The sequence below is a fragment of the Coturnix japonica genome, chromosome 1, assembly GCF_054131305.1.
Source record: "Coturnix japonica strain WE chromosome 1, WE-NBRP24, whole genome shotgun sequence".
NCBI classification, from domain to species: domain Eukaryota; kingdom Metazoa; phylum Chordata; class Aves; order Galliformes; family Phasianidae; genus Coturnix; species Coturnix japonica.
The window spans coordinates 175,036,523-175,058,697 of NC_140663.1; the positions used below are offsets into that span (position 1 = coordinate 175,036,523).

The 22,175-nt window shown below is 41.7% G+C and overlaps 1 protein-coding gene across 22 annotated transcripts in view; it reads left to right on the forward strand.

The window, feature by feature from the left end:
• The window catches only part of TENM4 (teneurin transmembrane protein 4), a 1,507,827-nt gene that overhangs the window by 1,236,415 nt on the left and 249,237 nt on the right, over positions 1-22,175 (forward strand). For 12 of the 22 annotated variants that reach the window (XM_032442260.2, XM_015852440.3, XM_015852439.3 and 9 more), the window contains one exon: positions 14,281-14,490. The exons of the other annotated variants lie outside the window; for them this stretch is intronic. In XM_032442260.2, the coding sequence (XP_032298151.2) occupies positions 14,281-14,490 (210 nt within the window). The remainder of the gene's footprint in view (positions 1-14,280; positions 14,491-22,175) is intronic. 22 annotated transcript variants of the gene reach the window in all.

Sequence of the window (22,175 nt, forward strand, 5' to 3'; positions counted from 1 at the left end):
TAATGTTCACACCAGAATGACCACTTTGATTACAAAGTAGCTCTATTGCTCCCAGATTCCAGAGCTTTCATTGATGGGAAGGCCAGAATGTGCAAACAGTGCCAGGTGGTGGCTGAGCTACCTCGGGGACATGCATAATAACAATCAAAAGCATACAACAAAAAGGAAATGTCATGCTTTTTTTTTCACGTTTATCTTTGCATCGGCTTCAGCATAAAAGAAAATGAAAATAAAAAGAATAAAAAGAAAATAAAAAAAGACAGCACAGTTACTGTGCAACAACAAAGAGGTCCAAACAGAGCTGCCTTAGAAATAGTCCTAGATAAGCAATGCACTGGGGAACCTTTAGACGCAAGGCAGTTTGTCAATAGCACCTTTACCTGTCCCTTGCTAGAAGTCCAAATGTAAACGAGTTTTATTATATCTTCTGGGTACACCAGCCCATGGCAGGGAGCAAAGAGCTTTTGTTGTTCTTTTCAGAACAGCATTCTCAAATGTGAGGTAAGTTAGTTTATGCCCAAAGGCACACAGCTAGACAGCAGCATTTTTTCAACTAATAACAATAAATATACAACTCCTTTCTGTGCAAAGCTTGTGTGCCAGTAGCTTTTGACCACTTAAGATATATTTGAAACAACCCATATATGAATATGTGCTTGCAATTGTAAGCATTGGCTCTAAAACACAATTGCTTATTTTTTATTTAAACAAGCATACAACAAAACCTTTACGTCGGTGCATGAGAATCTTGAAAAGCCAAGCTCAAACACTGTCAAAAACTCCCATCATCAGGATGTCAGGGCATCAACACTCAGTGACATCGACCTTCTAATTTAAGTGAAGAAAGGGGAATTTTGGTACTTGGCTTTGGCATGAAAATTGTGATTCTGAGGCAGATTTTATCAATTTATGAGCTTAGTGAACCCACTGAAATCTGGACCATACCCAAGTAGATTGGAGAAGTGCAGTCTATAGCGGAAGTCTAGCAAGGTTTTAATAGAGGGAAAATTTTGTTTTTCATACTTTGCACGTGAAAGAGGAAGCAGAAGGAGGTGGATGTCACAGAACCACAGAACCACAGAACCACAGAATCACAGAATCACAGAATCACAGAATGACCCGGGTTGGAAGAGACCTCAAGGATCATGATGTCCCTGGTGATAAGCGAAGTTCCAGTCTACCCAATATGCTGAATGAAACTTTCCCATCATGACAGCAGAAGACACTTACATGTCTTCTGTATGTGTCCTCTGACATCTTCCAGTAAGAATAAGAACCTTCCATTCTGTCAAGCCATCTTCTGAGGATGGTTGTGTGATGACAACACAAAGCTCTTCCAAAATAATTGAGGAACTGGAGCAGTTCACTAAGAAGAGGAATTCTGGGCTCCATTTAATTTGGGTGGGATTAGCTACTTCTGTGCCTTATAAGAACATAGGTAGAATTAGGAGGGCTTTTCTTCTCAGTTTCTATCCCAAGAAGGCTGGATAAAGATTAGTATATCTCCAGGAAAATTCTCTTTCCTAATTAAAAATAAAACTAAAATCAGGGAAGCAACAGGTTAAGTAGGAAGATACTTAATAAGCACAGAAACCTTAAGAATTGGGAAGTCCTTTGATCGAGCTGGTTGACCATCTGGGATTTCAGGAGTCTTTCCCAGCATCATTTCCATTCATTTGCTGTCTTCTGTGATCTTTAACACTTCATGAATAAAAGACAGCTGATCATACATGGAACCACGAAGTATGAAATTCTGGAGTGCTTTTGATGCTTCAAGACTTTTCAAGTTCATTTTAGCTATTCTTCCTCCTCTTGCTCTAATATCAGTTTATTATACAAATCAAGGTCAGTTCTTAGAGGATCCTGAGCAATTAAATGGCTTAATTATAGTGTCTAAATAAATATATTAAGCGAGCAAATTGAAGGCCTGGATAATTATCCCAGCACAAAAACCCCTGCTTGTTTCATCTTCTTTTTCTCACTGATAAGCGATAGCTGCTACATTTGTTTAATTTTTCCCAAGTCATCTTTTAGCACTTCCTTCCTTTGAGTGATGGAGTGAAATCGTTGACAAATACACCTTTTTCCAAGCATTTTCATAATGCTTTGATAAATAGACATCTGAAGAGATGAAGTCGGAGTTTCTATCATTTTTTTGCTGATAAGATCCTGATATAGGATGTGACATCAGGAAGGAAGTATGCTGTAAGCTGAAGAAACAGCACAGAGAAATAACACGGCTACTGTACAGCACACGAAAACTGTAATAAAATACTGCTGGGAAGTTTTGTACATACAAGGTTTTTTTTGTGTTCAATTCTCCCATGAGATTTACAGTACAGCCATGTGAAAAACGGGGCTTTAAGTTAACTTGTTCATCCTGTTTGTCTGGAGTGGGGAAAAGATCTCTGTGTATGCAGGATCTGTGCAGAGAATATTTAAAAGACTGTGGGGAAAATGGGGCTCACATAAGTGTGTGCATAGATTGACAAAAGGGAAAAATTAGGGCAAAATTGAAGCCATTGTTGCTCATTAAAGTATGGTGGAAGTGCTATGACATGCACAGCAGAGCCTTGGGGGGCTGCTCCATATGGGACTCCCACTCCAGCCAGTTGGCCAAACACACGTGGGCTCTGCTCCCTGTGTCCAGATCAGGACTTCTGCTTTGAAAGAAAGAAAATAACTATACAAGATAGTGGATCGTGTACAGAAGGTCAAAGCTGTCAAAGAGAATGGGTAGGTAATCATCCAAATTAGCGATAAGAGAGACCACTATGCTACTCAGTCAGCTCACCAGCCTAATGAAGAGTGCCTAGTATGGCATAAGTACATCTGAGAGTGGGAGGTGTTGGACCTGTATGACTCACAAACAGGCTGCCCAGCCTAATTGGCCAGGAATTTAAAATTAGATTTGTTGTAGAAGGACTTCTCTGCTATTCTGGATAGCTACCTTGGTAACCCTCATAAGTGGACGAGATAACCTACAAGGGCTTCAACTTATCCACAGCAAGCACGACTCCCTGCTTCTGCTAACATTTATCATGGCATAATATCAGAACTATTGCATTCAAAAAAGGAAAGCAGGGATTATTTTATACCCACTATGTAAAACTACTTCTTTCATGTTAGTTTTGAGACAAACACCTCAGAATGAGAAGAAAAAATAAAAGCCTGTGAGTTGGAATACATATAGCACATAGTCTGTACAGTCAGGAAAAAAATAAGGGCTATAAGTCAACTTTCTTTACTGCATAACTTGAGATCAGGAAGATGTTTCCCCCTACAGCACAAGGTGTAACAAAGAGCTTTAGGGGAAGGCTGCATGGCAGGGGTGTGCCAGCGAAGGGGAATAGATGGCACATCAGGTGGACCAGCAGTTAGCTCTGTTGTGGCAAAGCCTGTAGAACATTTTAACATGGATTTGTATACCATACTTTCAAGGAATAACTCTTTTTTAAACCTGGATTCATAATTCTAAAATGGACTTTTTTGTTGTTGTCTTTGAGGAAGATAAAATTTCCTTTAATGATACCTTGGTACAAAAGGTAGACAGAAAGAGACTGTTGAATGAACTGAACAATACATCTTGCTGTACTGCACAGAACCCAAAGTACTGTGAATCCTTTCCTCAACTAGTGGGATTTTTCTTTTTATGGATAATCCTTAAATGCCCTGTATATATGTGCTGAATTATAATCGTCTTCCCTCTATCTCTCTTATTTGAGACCTTACTTTGTAGAGTGCCTCGAAGAATTTCAGCTTTTCTTACCGAGCAGGGAACTGAACCAAATTCAAGGTGAATGTTTTTGTCTTATAGGGCAGAAGTCAGCAAAGCACAATGATTAAAGTATTCAGATCTTTAAACATCGTAATCAAGGCTTTGGAGAAAAAATAAATAAATAAATAAGCACAATAACATCTATGACATCTGAAATTTTCTGAAGTCTTCCTATCATATTTGTAAGTTGGTTTGTTGTCTGCTGAAAAACAGAGGGAAAATGATCTTTCCTATTTTTCAGGACTGGAAATCAGGACTCAACAATCTAAAGCTTTTTCTGTACCAATTTCTTTCTTTTTCTCTTGCGAGTTACTGCTCTTCCTTTATCTTCTTGGGCAATCCCCTTGACTTGTAGTCTCTCCCAGGATAGAAGACAATCACCTACAGAAGCACAGCTGAATTTTGGTTCTTTGCCTTAGCAAGAACTTACTAAGTTTTCTGGAAAAAGGATGTTGAAGTGCATGTTTATATGGAAAACCTTTGTATTAGAGCAATGAGGACTGCATAGCTTCTCTGCAGCTTTTTTTCAGTGTGTGGCCTTCACTTTGACCTTCCTGGAAGCACGGCACTTTTCCTGCCTTCAGACTGTAGCAAACGGACTCTGTCTCTCACTGCCTGCAGAATGTTGTGAAAGCTCTCCTCCATGATAATCACAGCTACTTGAGCACAGAAAACTTCTTTGCTTTTACAGCTTGCATTGCAAGATCACCCAATGGCTAATGACAAAGTCCTGCTTCTTTTCTACCTTCACAAGCACACAAAGAGAAACAGACTATGTCTCAAAAAGCATACAGAATAAGCAAAAAATGTCCAAAGTGACCCTGGGAGATATAAGACAGGTCTGATCTTTTAATGCATTCTGCCAGGCACAGGATATGTGCAAGATTTAAATGCTTTCCCCGGGGGGAGCATGAGGTGGATGCCAAATGGGAGTCCAGTGCACATGCCTCATCTGACAGGTCTGAAGAGATCTCCCCTAGCAGGATTCAAGGCAAAGGAACTGCACTTACCTGGGCGCAGACAGACAGAGTCTGAATCATGCAAGCTGCCACAATCACAGTACAACCTTGTACACAGCTGCTGGCACGTAGTGCAGCTCCTTTTAGCATGGTGCCCAGACTGCTGCTGTCTAGGGCCCATGAACTAAGTAGGCTCAGCACTGCTCTGGTACAGCTAATCTTCCTCTTCTGCAGCAACCTCACACTTACTTTCTAGGTGATTTACCCTTCTGTTTTCAACTCCAGGGTCCCAGGGGTAATCCACAGAAGGAAACTGCTATGGAAAACAACCTTTCTTGTTAATCAGATCCCTTTACAGAGTCTATCTCAGAATAATCTTTTAGCACTGCATTGCCTTGATCTCTCTCCTTAGCTGAAGAAAAAATGATCTTCTGAACCACAACTCTTAGATGCTGAAGGGAGGCTCTTTGCTGTATTTGAAATTGTTCACTGGAAGAAAAAAAAAGAAAAAAAGGCCTTTCCAGAATTAAGGGGTGTTGGCTAGAATATAACAAATAACAACCACTGCAAAGAAACATCCATACAATTTTAGAGATGCAAATCCAAACCTAATGTGGGTGAATAGTGAGAACAGGAGGAAATCGTCCTAATAAGGATAAAAGGCTAAACAAGTTCATTAGTTTTAATGTAGCACAGAAAGACAACAGTAATTTTAACCAAAATAGGAACAGATATAATCTCTTTATTCAGGCCACATTCTTCTCACCCCAGATTTCATCCCCAGGGAGTTTACAACTAGATGGCTTGCATTCTCACTGTACTATAACTTTGATACCTCTTTGTCATGCTCCAGAGACCTCCAACCTCATGTTTTCCTTGGACTGTCCTTACTCAGGCAGATTATGTTTCTTTCCAAGAGAAGCATAAGATATCATGGCTTCAAAATTCTCCATCAGAACTTTTACTTACAGCTGTTGTGGGTTTAGTCAGCTTGCATCGCTTCTGTACAGCATCTTTGTCTACAAGCTTGGAAGGCAAGTGCTAAATCTGTGCACCTGACAGGATGTCAGGTATTACGTAGGGAGCAAATGGAACATCACTGGCAAAAATGTCTCAGAGAGATTGATTTGTGATCAGGTGGGTTCTAGATATAAAGCCCAGGGTTCATGCTACTTTCATTTAGGCAGCTGATTGAGGATCACCCAATCATGAAATCATAGAGTCATAAGAACAAGGTTGGTAAAGATCACCAAGATCTAGTCCAACCACTGATTCATCACCATGCCCTCTAACCCATGTCTCTCCTACCCTTTTCTTAAACACCTCCACCACCTCACTGAGAAACCTGTGCCACTGCATTAATAATCTTTTGGAGAAAAGAAATTTTTCCTAGTATCGAATTGTGAACCCAAGGCTCTCTATCTAATCAGTGAAAAGAAATAAGACAGTCCAATTCAAATTGCAGACAGGATAAGTGCCCTATGGAAAGTTGTGCTTGCCCTGACTGCATGGAGCCCTGTAGTGACTATGCTGTGCAATGCCACGTTATCCATTCATTCATTTCCTCCCCAGAATTCATGGATTCCTCCTATAGTTGTAACTTATTCAAGAGATCCTCCTTTTATAATGCCTCAGTAACAGGGGAAGATATGCATTTTATTTCTTAACAAACATAGTTTGCCTCATCGTGTCTTGCCAGGTGTAATTTTCTACATAAATATCTACCATCCGCACCAGCCAAGGCTCACTGTGCAGATCCCATAGAGTAGCAGTGATCATGAGCTGAGCTTTTGCATTTGTTGCTCTTTTGCCTGTAAAACACCACTGTACGGTATTTGCATAAATGTTATTTCCTGAGGCAGGTGAAAAAGTATTACAGCGGTCCATACGCATTAACACTTCTATGCAAGGTTAAAAGCAATAAGAAAGGGTGCTTTGCCTTGACCTAGCCAATCACCACATAGTTTTGCAAGGCTAGTGTAAACCTTTTTGTTAGCATAAAGCTTAGAGAAAGCAATTTCTACAGAGCCTACAGTTTGGTGTTCAAATACGGGAGAATGGACCTTTTAGGAGATTTGCATGTAATCATTTGCAAAGAACGTTATACTTTATATTGGGTGTTTTGGATCAGATAGAGCATTAGTGTCAGATTGAGAGAGGCCATTTCACGGGCAGCTCATCAGCCTTCCTACTGATTACATTATTCTTTTACAAGTTGAGTTTGAGTAAAGCTGCATGAGCTTTTGTAATGCTGATCCATAATTAGGAGCTTGTGCTTCCCTTAAAACTTTAGATTATGCGAACTACTTGCATAAATATTTCACAAGGAACTATATAAATGTTCCACGGTGATTAGAATTGTTTATGCTGGTGCAATCAGAAGAGTCTCTTTCTTGATCTGTATTTCTTTGATTTGGAAAGAGATATGAGCGATATCCCATGTATTCGGAAATTGAATTACCTGGTTTTGTTTTTGAATAACAGCACAATCTCACCCTTGGTGTATGATGTTCAGAAAATTGTGTAGCTAACTGGCACAATCTGTTTCTACTGTTGTGCCTACAAATGAGCAAGCTGAGTATCTGGCTCAGGCAATTGCCCATGTAATTCTCTGAAAATCTGCCGTATTATTTTCTTGTGTTGGCAAAAAAAATAATTGTCTAAGTAAGTACAGCTTTGCTGCTCTGGAGCACCTCTAGCCTTGGAGGAACTGCATTTCAGAAGGGAACAATTTCCTCCCTGCTCCTCTTCATCTTGCTCAATGGATAATTGTTTTCTGCTGTTTTGGGTTGGGTTCATAACCTTAGGAGCTGGTGAAAAGGAGATCTGAGGTCTGGGCTATTTCTCTTCCCTTTCCACCTTCTGCTTCATATGCAGAATAATTACAAAGGGCTCAAATGCCCAGTCCATAATCTGCACTGGGGCAAAGGCAGATAGCACAGATTGCACCCGTTCTAGATGTTTTCCAGACAGAGGAGTGTCTGCCCATGCTCTGTCCTGTCCCAACAAGGATGTTTCAGAGTTCCCCCTGATGACGACTTTGTGACCTCCTTGATAGAAATTATCCCATCCTTGCACAATAATGAAGAGAACTGTTGTTTCTCTTCGTATCAAAGAGGAGGAAAAAAAAAAATCCCAAACAACACAGCTTGGGATGAATAACACAAATCACCCACAAGGCTGGTGAAGTCTGCGTAACATATGTTCTTCATACTCCATTTCAGTCCAAGTGTATTTATTCACTTCTTTTTAACCTTGCATGGCCCCTTTTCCCAATATGCCAGTCTTCATACAGGGCATGTGATTATTTCTCATTTTCAAGGCCCAACTATTCATTTATTAATTTTGGTGACATGGCAGCTGCCCAGGTTTTTCTTGTTAAGATGATATTCATTTGTCCCCTTTATTTCATTTATTTTCCCCTCTGGCTCCATAGCTGTAAATCAAATACCCAGAATTAAATTAAATAAAATAAACATAAGTGCAGGTGGAAAATCAGAAAATATAAATAACCATGAGTGGTTTTCCAAGACTGCTTTTTTAATCAATTTTGAACACAATATATATGTTCCCTGTTGAGCTAACAATGTTGTGACCACCTATTGTTAAAGAACAGCAATAAATCTGCACAATTCCTTTCTCCTATGATTCAATGACACATTTTGCCATGCAGCTAGTTCAGCTCGCTCATTTTCTAGCAGTGTTTTATGCTGTCTGCAGGAAAGGCACGATAAGCTGCTAAGAGAAAAGCACGAACAATGTCTGTTCGTGTTTCCACCAGGAAAATTTCTTCTTTCTTCATCTCTGAAGGAGCAAGCCCCACAGATGCCAAGGAAGCAGCCTTTTAACACACAATAATCGATATTTGTCTTCAAATACTATGTTCTCCCTCACTTTGAAAAGTTAAATGGCAGATATTATCTTACTCCCCTCCTCAACTCAGCAGGATGTTCGATGCTCTGAAATACTACCAATCACTGCCTTCCGTATCCTGCAGGGCATCGCCCTTCCCACCTTGTCCCACCTGTTGGCAATCCGTCTTGGAGATGCTACTGTCATGTCCTGATGCCCACTGCCTGCCACCAGTCCAGGCTTTCACAAACCGAAATCTCAGCCCTGCAGTTCTTCATGTTTGTGGGGATTTAATCAATAAGATATGTCGTGGGATGAAACTGCCCAAGTCTTAGATTTATTTATTAATTAGCTTATTTTGCCAGATAGAGGTACCTATGTGCTTCCATTGTATAAATAGGTCATGGCTTTCTGCAGCACAAGACTAGCTATAATTTTAATACAGATCAATAAGATTTAGTTTGGATGTCAATGAAGATGGCTCAAAACAACTGTGCAAGGAGAAGGGAAGACAGAAAGACAAAAGCATCTGTTTACACTCTTTCTTTTGACAGGATAATAAACCCAGCCAGCACGCTGCTTTGCTGCATTTATACAGCCTTCCTATGAGCTCCCATTACACACATTAAGGCCAGACCTGTGCTGTGATGTACTTTTATTTGTAACAGTGCTTGAGCTGCCCCTGTCATTAAGGTTCAACCAGTCCCATTGTTACAGACATTCATATTTAAGGTTGTATAAGGTTGTATAAGGTTTTATATGCCATTTTCAGCAGCATGACTTAACACAAAAGTTCTTACCTGATAACTACTGTAGCTGCTATATGACAATTGTACTTCTGCTTGCCTTTCCCCATCTCTCTGTTACAGTGGTAATTACTGATTTAAAATACTCTGAGTGTTGCAAACAAGCTGTTTTATTGATGATTAGCAATACGGTACAAAGAGACAGGAAGCAGCAGCATTTTGAAGCATTTGCAGTTCTCCGTGCCTCAGTTCCCTTATCTGTAAGAAGTACAAGTCTGCTCCCCAGACAATCCTGTTTTATCAGCCAATCTGATAACAGACCCCAGGATTTCTGTCAATTTCAAAGCTTACATACTCAGTGCTTGTAAAGATCTCAAAGATTCCTGTCTGAATCCTGACAGAAGATACCATGGGGAAAAGAAAAAGAAAAGGATATTAATGATTTATTGATTGCAGATAACACCACTCTGGGTATATTGGCCACTATTAAATTCCATTGTCTTGTGGTATCTGTTCCGTGAGAAGTCAGCATTTGTACTCTTTTCTAATTCTTTCGAGTCAAATTGTAAACATATGGGCATATTCTGCAGAATATAGTCTGAAAAACTTTACTGTCCTTCATCTAAAAGCATCTCCTTCAGTGTTCTATATTCCTGGCAGCTTCTCTGTTCACACTAGATGAATACACCCGTTTTAAATCAGCTCTTGATCTCTGAAGGCCAGAATCTCCACAAAACAGAGTAACTCTAGAAACACACAGTATTTTAAAATACTACAGCCAAATGTGTAGCAAAAACTGAAGGCATGTTTATTGTTTGTCTTACTTTCCCCTATTTAGAGGCTGTTCTGGTCTGACTCCTCACTAAATTTAAAGAGGTTGCCTAAATTTCGCTGAGTTCCATGGTTAAGTTGGGAAACACTTTCTTTGTGTTAGCCTAGTTCCAAAGTTTGTGTTTGCTAAGCAGTTTCATAAATCTATTGGAGACTGCAACACATCTTTCCTCGATATTTTTAATCTTAATCTGAAATCCTGGCGCACAGATAAAATACAAGGTTGTGTTCTGTTTTCCTCCAAATTTCTGCAAGCAACTGATCATTCATACAGCAACATTCAACTTTTCTATTATTCCTGCCTCAAGTCCAAAGAACATAATTTTGACTGTTCACTGCAAGTGGATGCATTATACAAGATTGTAACAAATTGATGCCACGGGGCCCAAACTTGGAACCTGTTTTGTTTTCCTTTGAGTTACTTTCCAAACTGCAAGAGTGTGCATAATGAACGTGTTATCTAGTCCTTCTGTTTTGTATCTTTGAAGGAGAAATGGCACATACTGCAAAGTAACTTGGCCTACTTGTTCTGGTTCCATAGCAACCCAGTATTGCTGCGAATTCATTTTGTACTAATCAATTAGAAATTTTGCACTGGCAGCTGGAATGAAAGTTTATGGGCCGAATCCTGCTTGTTTTACTTGGGCCCACAGTCACAGTAAATTCAATGAGATACTTGTCTGAGAAGGATACAGACTTGTATCCTTCATCTCTCCCTTTGTTTATTTTTTGTGAAAAGGTCAGATTTAATTTTGTCTTTCTGTCCAAGCGAAGGAAAGGAGGCAATTCTCTTAAAGAATCCCCAACTTCAGATACTCTTGTCTACATAATTGCTGACACGTTAAGAAGGAAGGTTTCGCTTTGCTCCTCATGCATTTTAACTGGATGTTGTCAACAGAGCTGATCATCTCACACCTTCCATCCAGTAGCTACATCCACTCCAATATTGCTTGCCCAAGAGGGAATTTTTCAGAGAACGTGGCTGTATGCACCAGTGCCCTTCACAGCAGCACAGCCCTCAGTACCGTGGTTAGTATGCACGATTCCTAAGGAATCTTCCCTTGTAAAGGTCAGCTCACACACTGTTGAAAGCACACGTAATGGCCTTGAAAGCCCATGGGAACTTCCCGTGTGCAATCTGCAGTGGTGCAGTTGATTAAAATTTAAAGTTTTCATAGAGTACTTTCGTTGTTGGTTTTGTTGTTTGTTGAGGCTCGCTAAAAAAACTCCACAAAGGAGCAATCTCCAGAAAGAGGTGCTACCTTAGTGGTGGTCAGCCCTTTAAATGGGATGTAGGAGAGGTGCAGTCAAGCTCCACCCCTTCCAGAAGCATGGATGAATTACCTTCACCTGTGCTCCCACAGCTGACTTGTCGCTTGCCTCAGATGGTTAATCAGAGGTTCAGGCTGTAATCAACAGTTTCCCTTACAGTTGTTGTTGTTGTTGTTTTTCTTGTGAATTTTATTTTATCCCTGGCAACATTAAAACACTGGGAGGTGGAAGAATGCCTATACCAAAATCCAAACTTGCAACCATGTGGAAATGACGCAGAGTAGACTTGTCTCCTTGAAGAGCACAGCAGGGCAAGAGTTGGATCTCCAGAGCCATTTGCACATCAGAGGCTGTGACATGGCAAAGCTGTGCTCATCTGCAAAAGGGCAGATGTGTGGGGGATGAAGGACAACATTGTCTGACCTGAAGCTTCTCCAGGCTGCATGTGGCTCTGGGCAGCCTGGTTTGGTGGTTGGTGACACAGCACATAGCAGGGGGGTAGAAACTGGATGATCATTGTGGTCCTTTTCAATCCAAGCCATTCTATGATTCTATGATTCTATGATTCTATGAAAGGTTCAGGGAGACCTTGCTGTGGTCTTCCAGTATCTCTGGGGAGCTTGTCAAGAGGAGGGAGACTGACTTTTTACATAGTCCAATAGTGATAGGAGAAATGGGAATGGTTTTAAACCAAAAGAGAGGAGGTTTAGATTAGATATTAGGAAGAAATTCTTTAATCAGAAGGTGGTGAGACCCTGGCACTGCTGCCCAAAGAGCTGTAGGTGCCCCATCCCTGGAGATCCCCAAGGCCAGGCTGGATAAGGCACTGGGCAGCCTGAGCTGGTGGAGAGTGATCAGTCCATGGCAGGGGGTTTGCAACTAAACAGGCTTTAAGGCTTCTTCCATTCCAGTCCATTTGGTGATTTTAGGGTTCTGGGATTTGAGAATTCTGTGAAACACAGGATGTCTGTAGCATGGCTGATGCCTGAGCTGTCACTCTGAGCCTACTTGTTGGACTTTGCTTCCACAAGCTGAACACCTTTCAGGGCCTCCCACAGTACTGTGGAGCATTACACCTTCCTCTCCCCCAAGCCCTCCCCCCCCCCCCATGCTGCAGCTGTGGTGCTGTGAAAAGGGTCAGTGAGAAGAATTAGGCTATAGATTCCTAAAAAACTTTCCTAAAGGTGGAACTTCTTAGTCTGGAAGGATGTCAGAAGGAAGGAGACCCAGATAACTCCACAAAATAAAACACACAGGGTTCACATCTTCTCATATGCAGGCTGAAAACTGCACAGACAGATGTGCATGCAAGAAAACATAGGCTGTCCACTAGGTCTGGTTTCCTCTCTGGGAATTCACTTGTCTTTGAGCACAGGTACAGTCCCATGGTCTGCCATGGCTCCAGGCTTTGCTCCAACACCACAGTTTCTGCTCTGATTATAGTTTGCAACTTGTAAGACCTGCATATGGCAAGGAGGAAACACCCAAGGGCTGACCATGAGCAAAAATGATGACCAAGCAAAGAAACTTACAACATAACCAGACTGGGGGGGATTTAAATGTTAAACCCACTTCATTGTTCTTGATTTGTGTTCTTTCCTATAGTGTTCATGTTGTGCTTAGTAAGAAATACTGCACAGTTATGTTGTGTGCAACGTTATGTTCAAAATGTGCAGGGTTTTTTAACAAACAATGTTTTTTATTAATGTTTGTTCATTTTCTTGTGCTGTTACTCTTTCATTTTGATGATTTTTGCATGAAAAAATTTCAGCATTTGGGGAAAATAATGTGGGAAATGAATCATAATGGCTTTCATATCAAAATGTGTCAGGGAAAATATTCATTTTTAAATGCATTGTCCTGTACTTTAACCTATTATACGTCTGTGTTTGTAACCCCGTGTGTTTTATGGATGCACTGCGCATATCTGACCTCCCTATTTCCCTGACTTTACCAGTTTGGGTTAGGTCTGACCTCCACATTTCCCTGATCTCACCAGTCTGGGGTTTCCAATTTCCCAGTTGATCTGGGAAATCCAAGTTCTGATTGCAATAAGGCCCTGATATCGCTAATTGCTGGCGATACATCTTTCAAATTGGATCCACCTCACCTCCAAGCACCTGACCCCATTTCCTTCAAGTCACCAGGAACATTTCCTTCATCAAATGAGGCTTTACGCCAAATGTTACCTGAGGAACTAATTCCTTATGAAAGTTGCATTTGTGGCAATGATGAACCAAAATGAACCTAGGCAAAGTTTGCATGTGTCACTCTGTTAATGCACATCAACAGCACACAGCTACACTCTTGAGCTACACTACTTGAACCTTGCGAGGCGTTTTTCTGTCTCAAATTGACAAGGACACGTTTAAGTCCCATTCTCAAAGAGATGTGAGTGTCTGGATGCGAAATGCGACAAAATATACCTCATAAAACACCGCACAAAACTTTCCCTTCAGCACAACGCAACCCAGCATCGGCGCTATGCCTCCTTAGCAGTGCCCAGCTAAGCGTCTGAGCAGTCCCATCAGACATGGGTTTATGCAGCACGATACATACTCAAAGCAGGGGTTGCACTAGGTCCCAAAACCCTACAAAAGCACTGATTTTCGATTTAGGGGTAGTTGTTTCCTGAGTGTGGCCCTCATTGAAGCCGCCTGCGGGCAGCTATGCGCAGTGCTCCAGAGCGTGCAAAGCAACTCGGACACCCCTTCCCAACCATCTTAGCCCGACTTTATTTTGTCTCTCTGTCTGCGTTGTGTCACTGCGTTGTTTATTTTCTTTCTTTTTTTTTTCTTTCTCTCTCTTTCTATGTCCGTCCGTGTGTGTTTGTGGCCCTCAGGTCCTCCCCTGCGCTGTTCGTCTGCCTCCTCCACACCCCCCGAGCAAACCCCTTCCCCCTCCCCTACGCCGCCGGCCAATGATGGCGCGGGGCGGTTGCTGGGAAACGGAGCGGCCCAGCCGCCCGCGGACTCTGACTCTGAGGAAGAGTTTGTCCCTAACTCATTCTTAGTTCAAAGCAGCTCTGGAAACCTCTGTGTCGCCGCTAATGGTGAGTGACTTCTTTTCTCCCGTCCTTTTATTTGACAGCCGTTCGCGGAGGGGGTTTTGTCGGCCGGTTGGGGTTTGGTGTTGGGTTTTGTTGGGGAAATGTAGAATAGAGGGGAGTAAAGGGGTAAATGTGTTTAAAAGTCACTCCAGACCGCGTGAGAAAGGCTCTGTTGGAAGGGTCGGTGCTGCTGTGGGGCTGAGGTGAGGATGGGCTCGCTGGTACCCAAGCAGAGCTCAGAAACTTCAAAGTTGTAGTTCAACTTATAAAGTGAGTTAAAAGCTGGGGCTCCTTCCCTTGCTTTCTCTTTATTCTTCACTTTGTGGGCTAAAAAAACTCCCCCAAAGCATCCCTTTCTCTAGGAGGTCCCCCTCGACCTGTCACTAAGGGATGGAAAAGCCAAATAAAGTGCTGAAAGCCAGAGCCGGGGCTGTGATGGGTGTCTGCACCTCACGCTCACCCTCAGACATGGGTTTATGCAGCCAAGTGAGGGGCTGAGATGTCTGTTGGTATCTGAGGCAGGACTCCATGCCCTGGGATGCCCTGAGAATCCCCAAATGAAAGCTTAGCCCCCATCTTCTGGGGTGTGCTGGGATTCCCCATATGGGAGCTCAGACCCCATAGTCTGGGATGCCCTGAAATACCCCACGTGGGAGCTCAGTCAACTGTTGGACCTGCTCAACCAAATCTGAAGGAGAATGAGATTCACAGCTCTCTGCTGCAAGACAATGAGTCATAAAGAGAGGTAAGGCTCATTGGCAAGGAAATGTGAGATTTCATCAAGGGGAGTGTAACCTGACAAAGTGCAGATTAGGACGGTGGAAGAGCGGTGGCCAGTCAGGCCGCTGCCATCCGGCTGGAGTGATAATTGCTCTCAGGTCTGATTTATGATGAAGGAGAGGGCATTCAAAGATATCTTGAAAGAGAGTGGGAAAGGTGAGGGAGAGGTTTGCTGCAGCTGGCAACAGCTTCACTCCGTTTATGTTAAGCTTCTAGGAAGGTTTCTTACAACGCTGTTATCTCTAAGGAGAGAAAGTTTGACATTTAATTTGTCCCCCCTCACCACCACCCTTTTCCCAGCTTCCCTCTTCTTTTCTTTTGGTGCATTTGTTATGGTAAAAACAAACTTTCCCTTCAGGGCTTTTCAAAGGAGAAGGTTATCTCCTCTGAATTGTCATCCTAAGGAGAGTAGGGGGAAATACAGTGTCGTTCATTCAGGAAACTGCTTAAAATTCATATCCTCTGTTCAGCTTTCCCCCTCCCCTTCCACCCTGCAACACTCACACACACACACACATCTGACTCCTGGCAGTCACAGCACATTTAAATCTGAAATCATGTAGATGACACTCGTGTTGGAAATAAAGCCAGACACACACCCCACCTCCTGCTTTCGACACAGCAATGTACATTCTTTCTCTTTGTTCATTTAGGGAATATATATGTACACATACACACAGCCTCAAGGTAAAAGGAGGGGAGAAAAAGAAAGCAAGTAAGATTAAAGACCTTAATCTCTTCTTTTACTAATTAGCAGAACAACAGAAAAAGCATTGTTCGGAGTCCATGGTGGGTTGACGACGTTATTGTATTATTGATGTGCTGGCAAGTTAGTTAGACTTGAGGCTTTTCAGCTGCCTGGTTATTTATCCTCCTTCCTTTTTTCTTAGTGCTTTTTGCATTGGCTTGTAGACATTCAGCATTCCCTGAAGCCGCCTTTGTGTGTAGGATTCAGCAGGTTGGCAATAAATACGTCGCAGACAAAGACAGGGTGTCTGGGGTCTCATTTGTGTGGTTATCCTACTTGTTCAGTAATCAGAAGTGCAGGTAATAGCAGCGCACTGGTGACCTCATAGAACCGCCTTAGCATCACTCTGTTATCAGGACGGAAACAAAGATGACTTCCTATGCCACCTGTCAACCTATAATCTGAGAGTCTGCATGAATAAGAACCTCAGAACGTACAAGCCCATCATGTCTAAGGCCAAGATATTCTTCTGACCTCTGTAAATAGATTTAATTGCTTTAGTTCCTTAAGGTTCTGTTTCTGTGGGGCTTAGTCAGCTTAAAGTTTAAATGACAAAGGCGGGTCTTTATGTTCCTTAAGTGGTGAAAATTAGGAAAAGCTTATTTTGTTTAGGACTAAGTTTAATACAGTTAGAGCACTCCTTTCAGGAGAATAGTAGCTGTCTCAGCAGCAGGAGAGCCTGAGAATGCTGTCCGAAGGATTTGTGTTGCACTTTTTAATTGATTGTGGGTAGGTTTTCCTTCCACAGCTGTGTAAACTCAGCCTTAGAGAAGCCCATCCAAAGTAAGTAACACCCAGGGAGCAGCACTGCTGTTGCAAATCCCCATGTAAATCGCAAATATAATGCACATGGAACTTAAGAAGCATGCTACTTTTTGAAGATACAGTAGGCTATTCTATCTAAGTTCCTTTCATTCCAGCAAGGTAACAATGTCTATAATATAATTTCTATACTTCCAGGAAGATGTCCAAGTAAACTTTCAAATAAAGGCTGAAATGATCTAATAAGTATGTAAATATGCAGGCGCCTTTTAAGGCTCTTATTTTTCTATGAGATTAATTACAAGCCTTTATTTACTTCTAAGGAAAAAGTAAAAGTCACTTTGAACACAAAAAAAATCCCTAATTATTATTATATTACATTATCAGCAGGTACTTAACCTTGAAACAAAAAAGACTTTTCAGACTTGGATCCGCTTTTATTTGTATCAACTGCAGAGTAATATTTTTAGTTTATTTTACCTGAAATTACACAAAGTAACTAGGATGTGAATGTCTCCATGTCAATACATTTCCATCCAGAAATCAACAAATTGAAAGCCTGATCTAGGGATTTCAGCTCTGTTTGAAAAGTAAGCTGCCCTAGGTTTTTCATCAGTCCTCTGTAGATATGTCATAGACTCATTAAGGTTGGAAAAGACATGTGAAATGCGTCGGTATGTATGTAGCTGACTGATGACAGAAGGCATCCGATCCTTAACCTGTGATTGTTTTTAAGGAAGTAAAATTACTCTGTGGGGTTGGAACATCAGTCTGTGCAGTGTCCAGCAGCACTGGGAGGAAAAGCACCAGCAGTGAGCATCCAGGACAGTGCTGGCTAACTGGGAAAGGTGGAGTTGCAGCCAAGTCAGGAGATGATAGAAGAGGAAGAGCTGTTCTCTTCCATTTGAACTAGTAAATGCCATGAAGACTAATTAATAAAAAAACAAATAACATTCAGTATCTTTGGGGAATGGTGTTTAGGAAGAGCTCATCAGCCTGGCCACTGCTGTCCGCTCCCTGCAGCATCTGAAGCTGTGGCCTTGGGGATGTAAGTGAGTGAGCTGCCGCTCATCACACCTCTGAGTTGGGGAAAAGGCAATTATCCCCATGGGGGGTTGGTGTGCAGAGTGACAAATAACAGATTTTGAAAAAATATATGAAATCTGTGCAGGTCTGACATCTAAATTCCTCTGGGAGCAGTCACCATGTAGTCAGACCCAAGGTGCGTGTGACTTCTTGCAGCTCTTTCATCAGTGAGCAGTCACTCAGTGCGATGCAATGCGTGCTTTTGTCATTTGGTGGGGCCTGGTGTGTTTCTCTGACTTGCTCCTGTCAGGCAGGATACCAACATTTGGATACCAGCATTTGGAGCAATGTGCACAGATGGGAGCCAGAAGATCCAAAATCACTCACAAAATAACAATATATTGAAGTTTCTGTAAGGAGGAACTAAGACACGGATTTAGTCTTACCATTCATTTCTGATTACGTGTACCCCAATTTCTTTGCCTTCTCCCTTGAATACATCCTTATCCCCACTGATGCCTCTTCTTGTTCCCCACCGACTGAAGTTCCTTTACTGTCTGCAAGGTGATTTAATCACAAAAATGTGGAAGGTCACACTGCCAGTCACCCAAAGTGACACAGCTGCTGTAAGAGAGATGGTAGGTAAAGGCATGATTCACTGTATTATTGAACTTTGAATTACAAGAGGTGTGTGTAGTGTTGTGTGAAGTGTGGACAGTGCAGCCTGGCATAGGTTGCATTGTTAGTGGAGGAGAGGAGGGAAAACAATGTTGAGTACATGCATAAATATCCCAGAGTTCTATGAGACAAGCACAGTTTTCATAGGATCACTGATTTCAGTTGAAAATAGACCAGATCAGGACCCACAAGACAGAAAAAGCCAACCAACCCACAAAGCAACACAGCATATTGCATCTCCTTAGCTGGGTCTGCATGAACAAGCCTCTTGTCCATCCAAATCTGTGGTCAGGAAGCTAATGTAGATTTGCATGCTGTCTTTGCCGCTTTTTCTTTGTTTAGAGTGCTGAAGCAGGAGGTTTCACTAAGATATTCCCTCTCATTTCTAACTGTATTGACCCTGTCTAGACCTTCTGATTTGTATCCTGAATAACGTGTACCATTTTCTGCTTGGGATTTTCTATCATTAATGATCAGCCTTGAGCCGTTGAAGACATTGACCATTTCTAATTCTCCTCCCTTTCCGATCCTTCAGAAGGAACTTTCTACCTTTATGTTAAATGATTTGGCCGAGATTTATGAAGGTGAATCCTTCAGAAAAAGGCTGACGAGAACTACTACAGACTTATTTGTAATCTCTCCATTTAATTTTATATAAATTTCAGGTTCCTGGCACTGTACAGTGAGTAACTGACCAGACCATCTGAAGCTTTTGCTGCTGTGGCTGGATTCTTTCAGTGGTTAAAAGGAAGTAATCTGAAAATACAGGGCATTTTCTGCCCCAAAGAGCTGAAAGGTTTTAATCCATCTCTGTATGTGTTCAGTGTTTATTTCTTTGGTGTCCTTGCTGCGTTCAGTGCTGCACAGTTAATAAGTGCAAGCTGACCCAGCTGCACAGATGCTGCGGTTTTCAGGCTCACTCTGCAGCCCCGCCTGAGCAGCTGAAAGGCTGAGCTGTGCATCGGCCTGCTTTGCATCAGGCATCACTCCACTGATCCTCATATCCAACTTCAGGCATGTCAGCTGTCCTGTAGGAGTCCTGCTCCATCACAGCACTGCACAGCTGCAGCACTGGGATGGAAGAGAGTTGTAGGGAAGTCAAACTGAAGCAGAGAGCTCCAAAGGCACAGAATGTTAAAGCATTTCAAGGAGGGAATGGTACTATGTATGGTTTATTAGAAGTGGAATATTCTCAGGGATCTGACTGAGAAGATCCTTTGATAATGTAATCTCAATAATTGATACTTTCCCCATCTGATAATTAATAATAAATCCCAAATTGATTTCATTTTTGTTTTATCTAAGTATTTCTTCCCCCAGACAGGTTTGTTGATGGAGGGTCCATTCTCTGCCTATGCTTCATCTTGGCAGATTGCTTTGTGATGCTTCACTGTTTACTACTTGAGTAAGAGTAACGATTAAACTCTGCATCCTTCATCAAATGCTTGCAGAGTTTGGTAGCAGTCAGTGTTAGCTACAGTGATAATCCACAATTACAGAAGGAAAAACGAGGCATAGGAAGATGCAACCAGTCTTTCCTAGAGTGTCTTTAAAGAAATCAAAAATCTTATTTGGATTATTGTGTTTCCCATCCAAACTTGTTTAAGACTCCCCTCAAACATCTCGGAAGTTCAGGACAAAACATCTTAAGAATAGCTTAGAAAGATGTCTAGCTTAGCAATTGCTTAAAAACATTTATAGCAAAGAACATGTTTAGGAGAGTGATGATTGTAGAAAAAGGTTATAGGAAAGGGCCTGGGGAAAAGACTCTTGAAAACCTGTTTTCTGTAACTTTTCACTGAATTTATCCTCCAATTGGGGAACGATAAACATTCAGAGCTCAACCTGAGATACCATCACCTAAATGTCTCTCTTTTCATTTCAGTCAGAAAACAAAGGGAGAAACATATTAATCATAAGCTTTCAATTTGGTGTGAGGCATTTCAGGCCACCAGGGTGTGAATCAGCCTTAGGAGATGCCTCTTTTCCCACTCAGTGTGGAAAGATTTCTGGCTGACTAGAAGCTCGAGAAGTTCATTTGGATCAATCTGGTCATTTTGGATTGCTTTCCCAGCTGTCATCTCCATGATTTTCCCACTAATTTCACTGAAGCCATCCAGTCGTTCACTGACATATTTAAATAAATTGTACTCAAATCATTCCTCCAGATTTCTCTCAGTGGTAAAGCTGACAACAGAGTTCAGGTTGAGAATTCCCAAGCACCAACCATTGCCTCTCAGAGCCTGGAAGATCAAGGAAGAAGTTGTAAACCGGCAGATGTGAGGACGATCAGATCATGAATTATTCCTGCTCCTATTCACTGAGCAGTGGAGCCGTCCTGTTGAGTTTTTGTTCCTCCTGTTACACTTTCCCTACCAGGAAGGCTCAGAAAGATTCTAGCCTGTGAGCTACAGGTCTTTTGGAGGATGGGAATCTCCAGAAGTACCCACTCACCTTTCTCTGCCTTGGGCCCTTGCCTCTTGAATTTACTCTGCATCCCCAAGGGTATTTGTTTAACCTGGCAGTTGTTTGGCTTTAGATGAGCCAAAGGTGAGAAGCAAATCATTTGCCATAGGACCAGATTGGTATCGCTGATTATCGGTGGGAGGCATTCGGATTAGATTCCTGGCATAACAAGGGTCAAATCCTGACCCAGCTCAAATCCATTTGGCTCAAACAGAGGGAGGTATGGTTGGAAGAAGATGATCTGAATACACACAGAGTCAGGATTTTTTTATTCTTTTTTTTTTTTTTTTTTTCCTAAGAATAAATATCCCAAAGAGAACAAAGCAAAGTTATGATTGTCACATTCACTGAAGGGCAGCAATGAAATGAGTCACCTTTCCAGGCCAGTAGGGAACACACTGAATCAGTTAAAGCAGATTTATAGCTTTTTAGCTGTGATAAAACCATATCAGTGTGTATATGAATTTACATAGGAGTAGGGATTTTTTTTTTCCTTTCTTTTAATGCAAGCCACATTGAAAAGTGTGCACAAAGGAGCCCCACTCCGAGGAAAGACAACTGGAACAAATTATATGCATTCAGACTTGTTAAACTGAATTGGCAGCAGAAATATTCCTGGTAACCTGAGCATTACAGCAGCACTGGTATAGTTAAGGTTATGTCAGCATTTCCATTAGAAACCCCTACTTTCAGAGCTTTATATCTGCAGTAAAAATTCACTGTGGGTTGAAACTTGACAAGCTGAGCAAGGTCTTATCTGAGATGGAATATGTTGTTTTTTTTTTTTTACCTTTTCTCTTACAAAATTGTGGAGAAAAACCTATTTGAAGAGTCAATCTACAAGAGCACAAACAAAAAATAGCAGCATTCTGGCTTTGATCCTTTCCGATGTTAAGAAAACCTGTTTCTTTCTTTATAGTGTAACCATCAAATGTGCAACAAAATCTCACACTGAAGAAGGAATTAATCATTGCACTATTAAAGGAAATGAAACATTAATTTATGGCCCATTAGATGCTTTTTCACTGCAGGACTGCCTGTGTTTTGGTCTACATCGGTTTATACTGAGAGATTTGTGACTAACGAGGAACAAAGCCTCTAAAGGAGCAGATTCTGCGTAGAAAAAAATGCTTCTGGGCAGCTTTAGAAGAACACAACATTGAAGGCAGAGCTGTCCAGAGACAGCAAGTATGAGGAATTCAGCCTTCTGGTTTCTGCCACAGGCTTC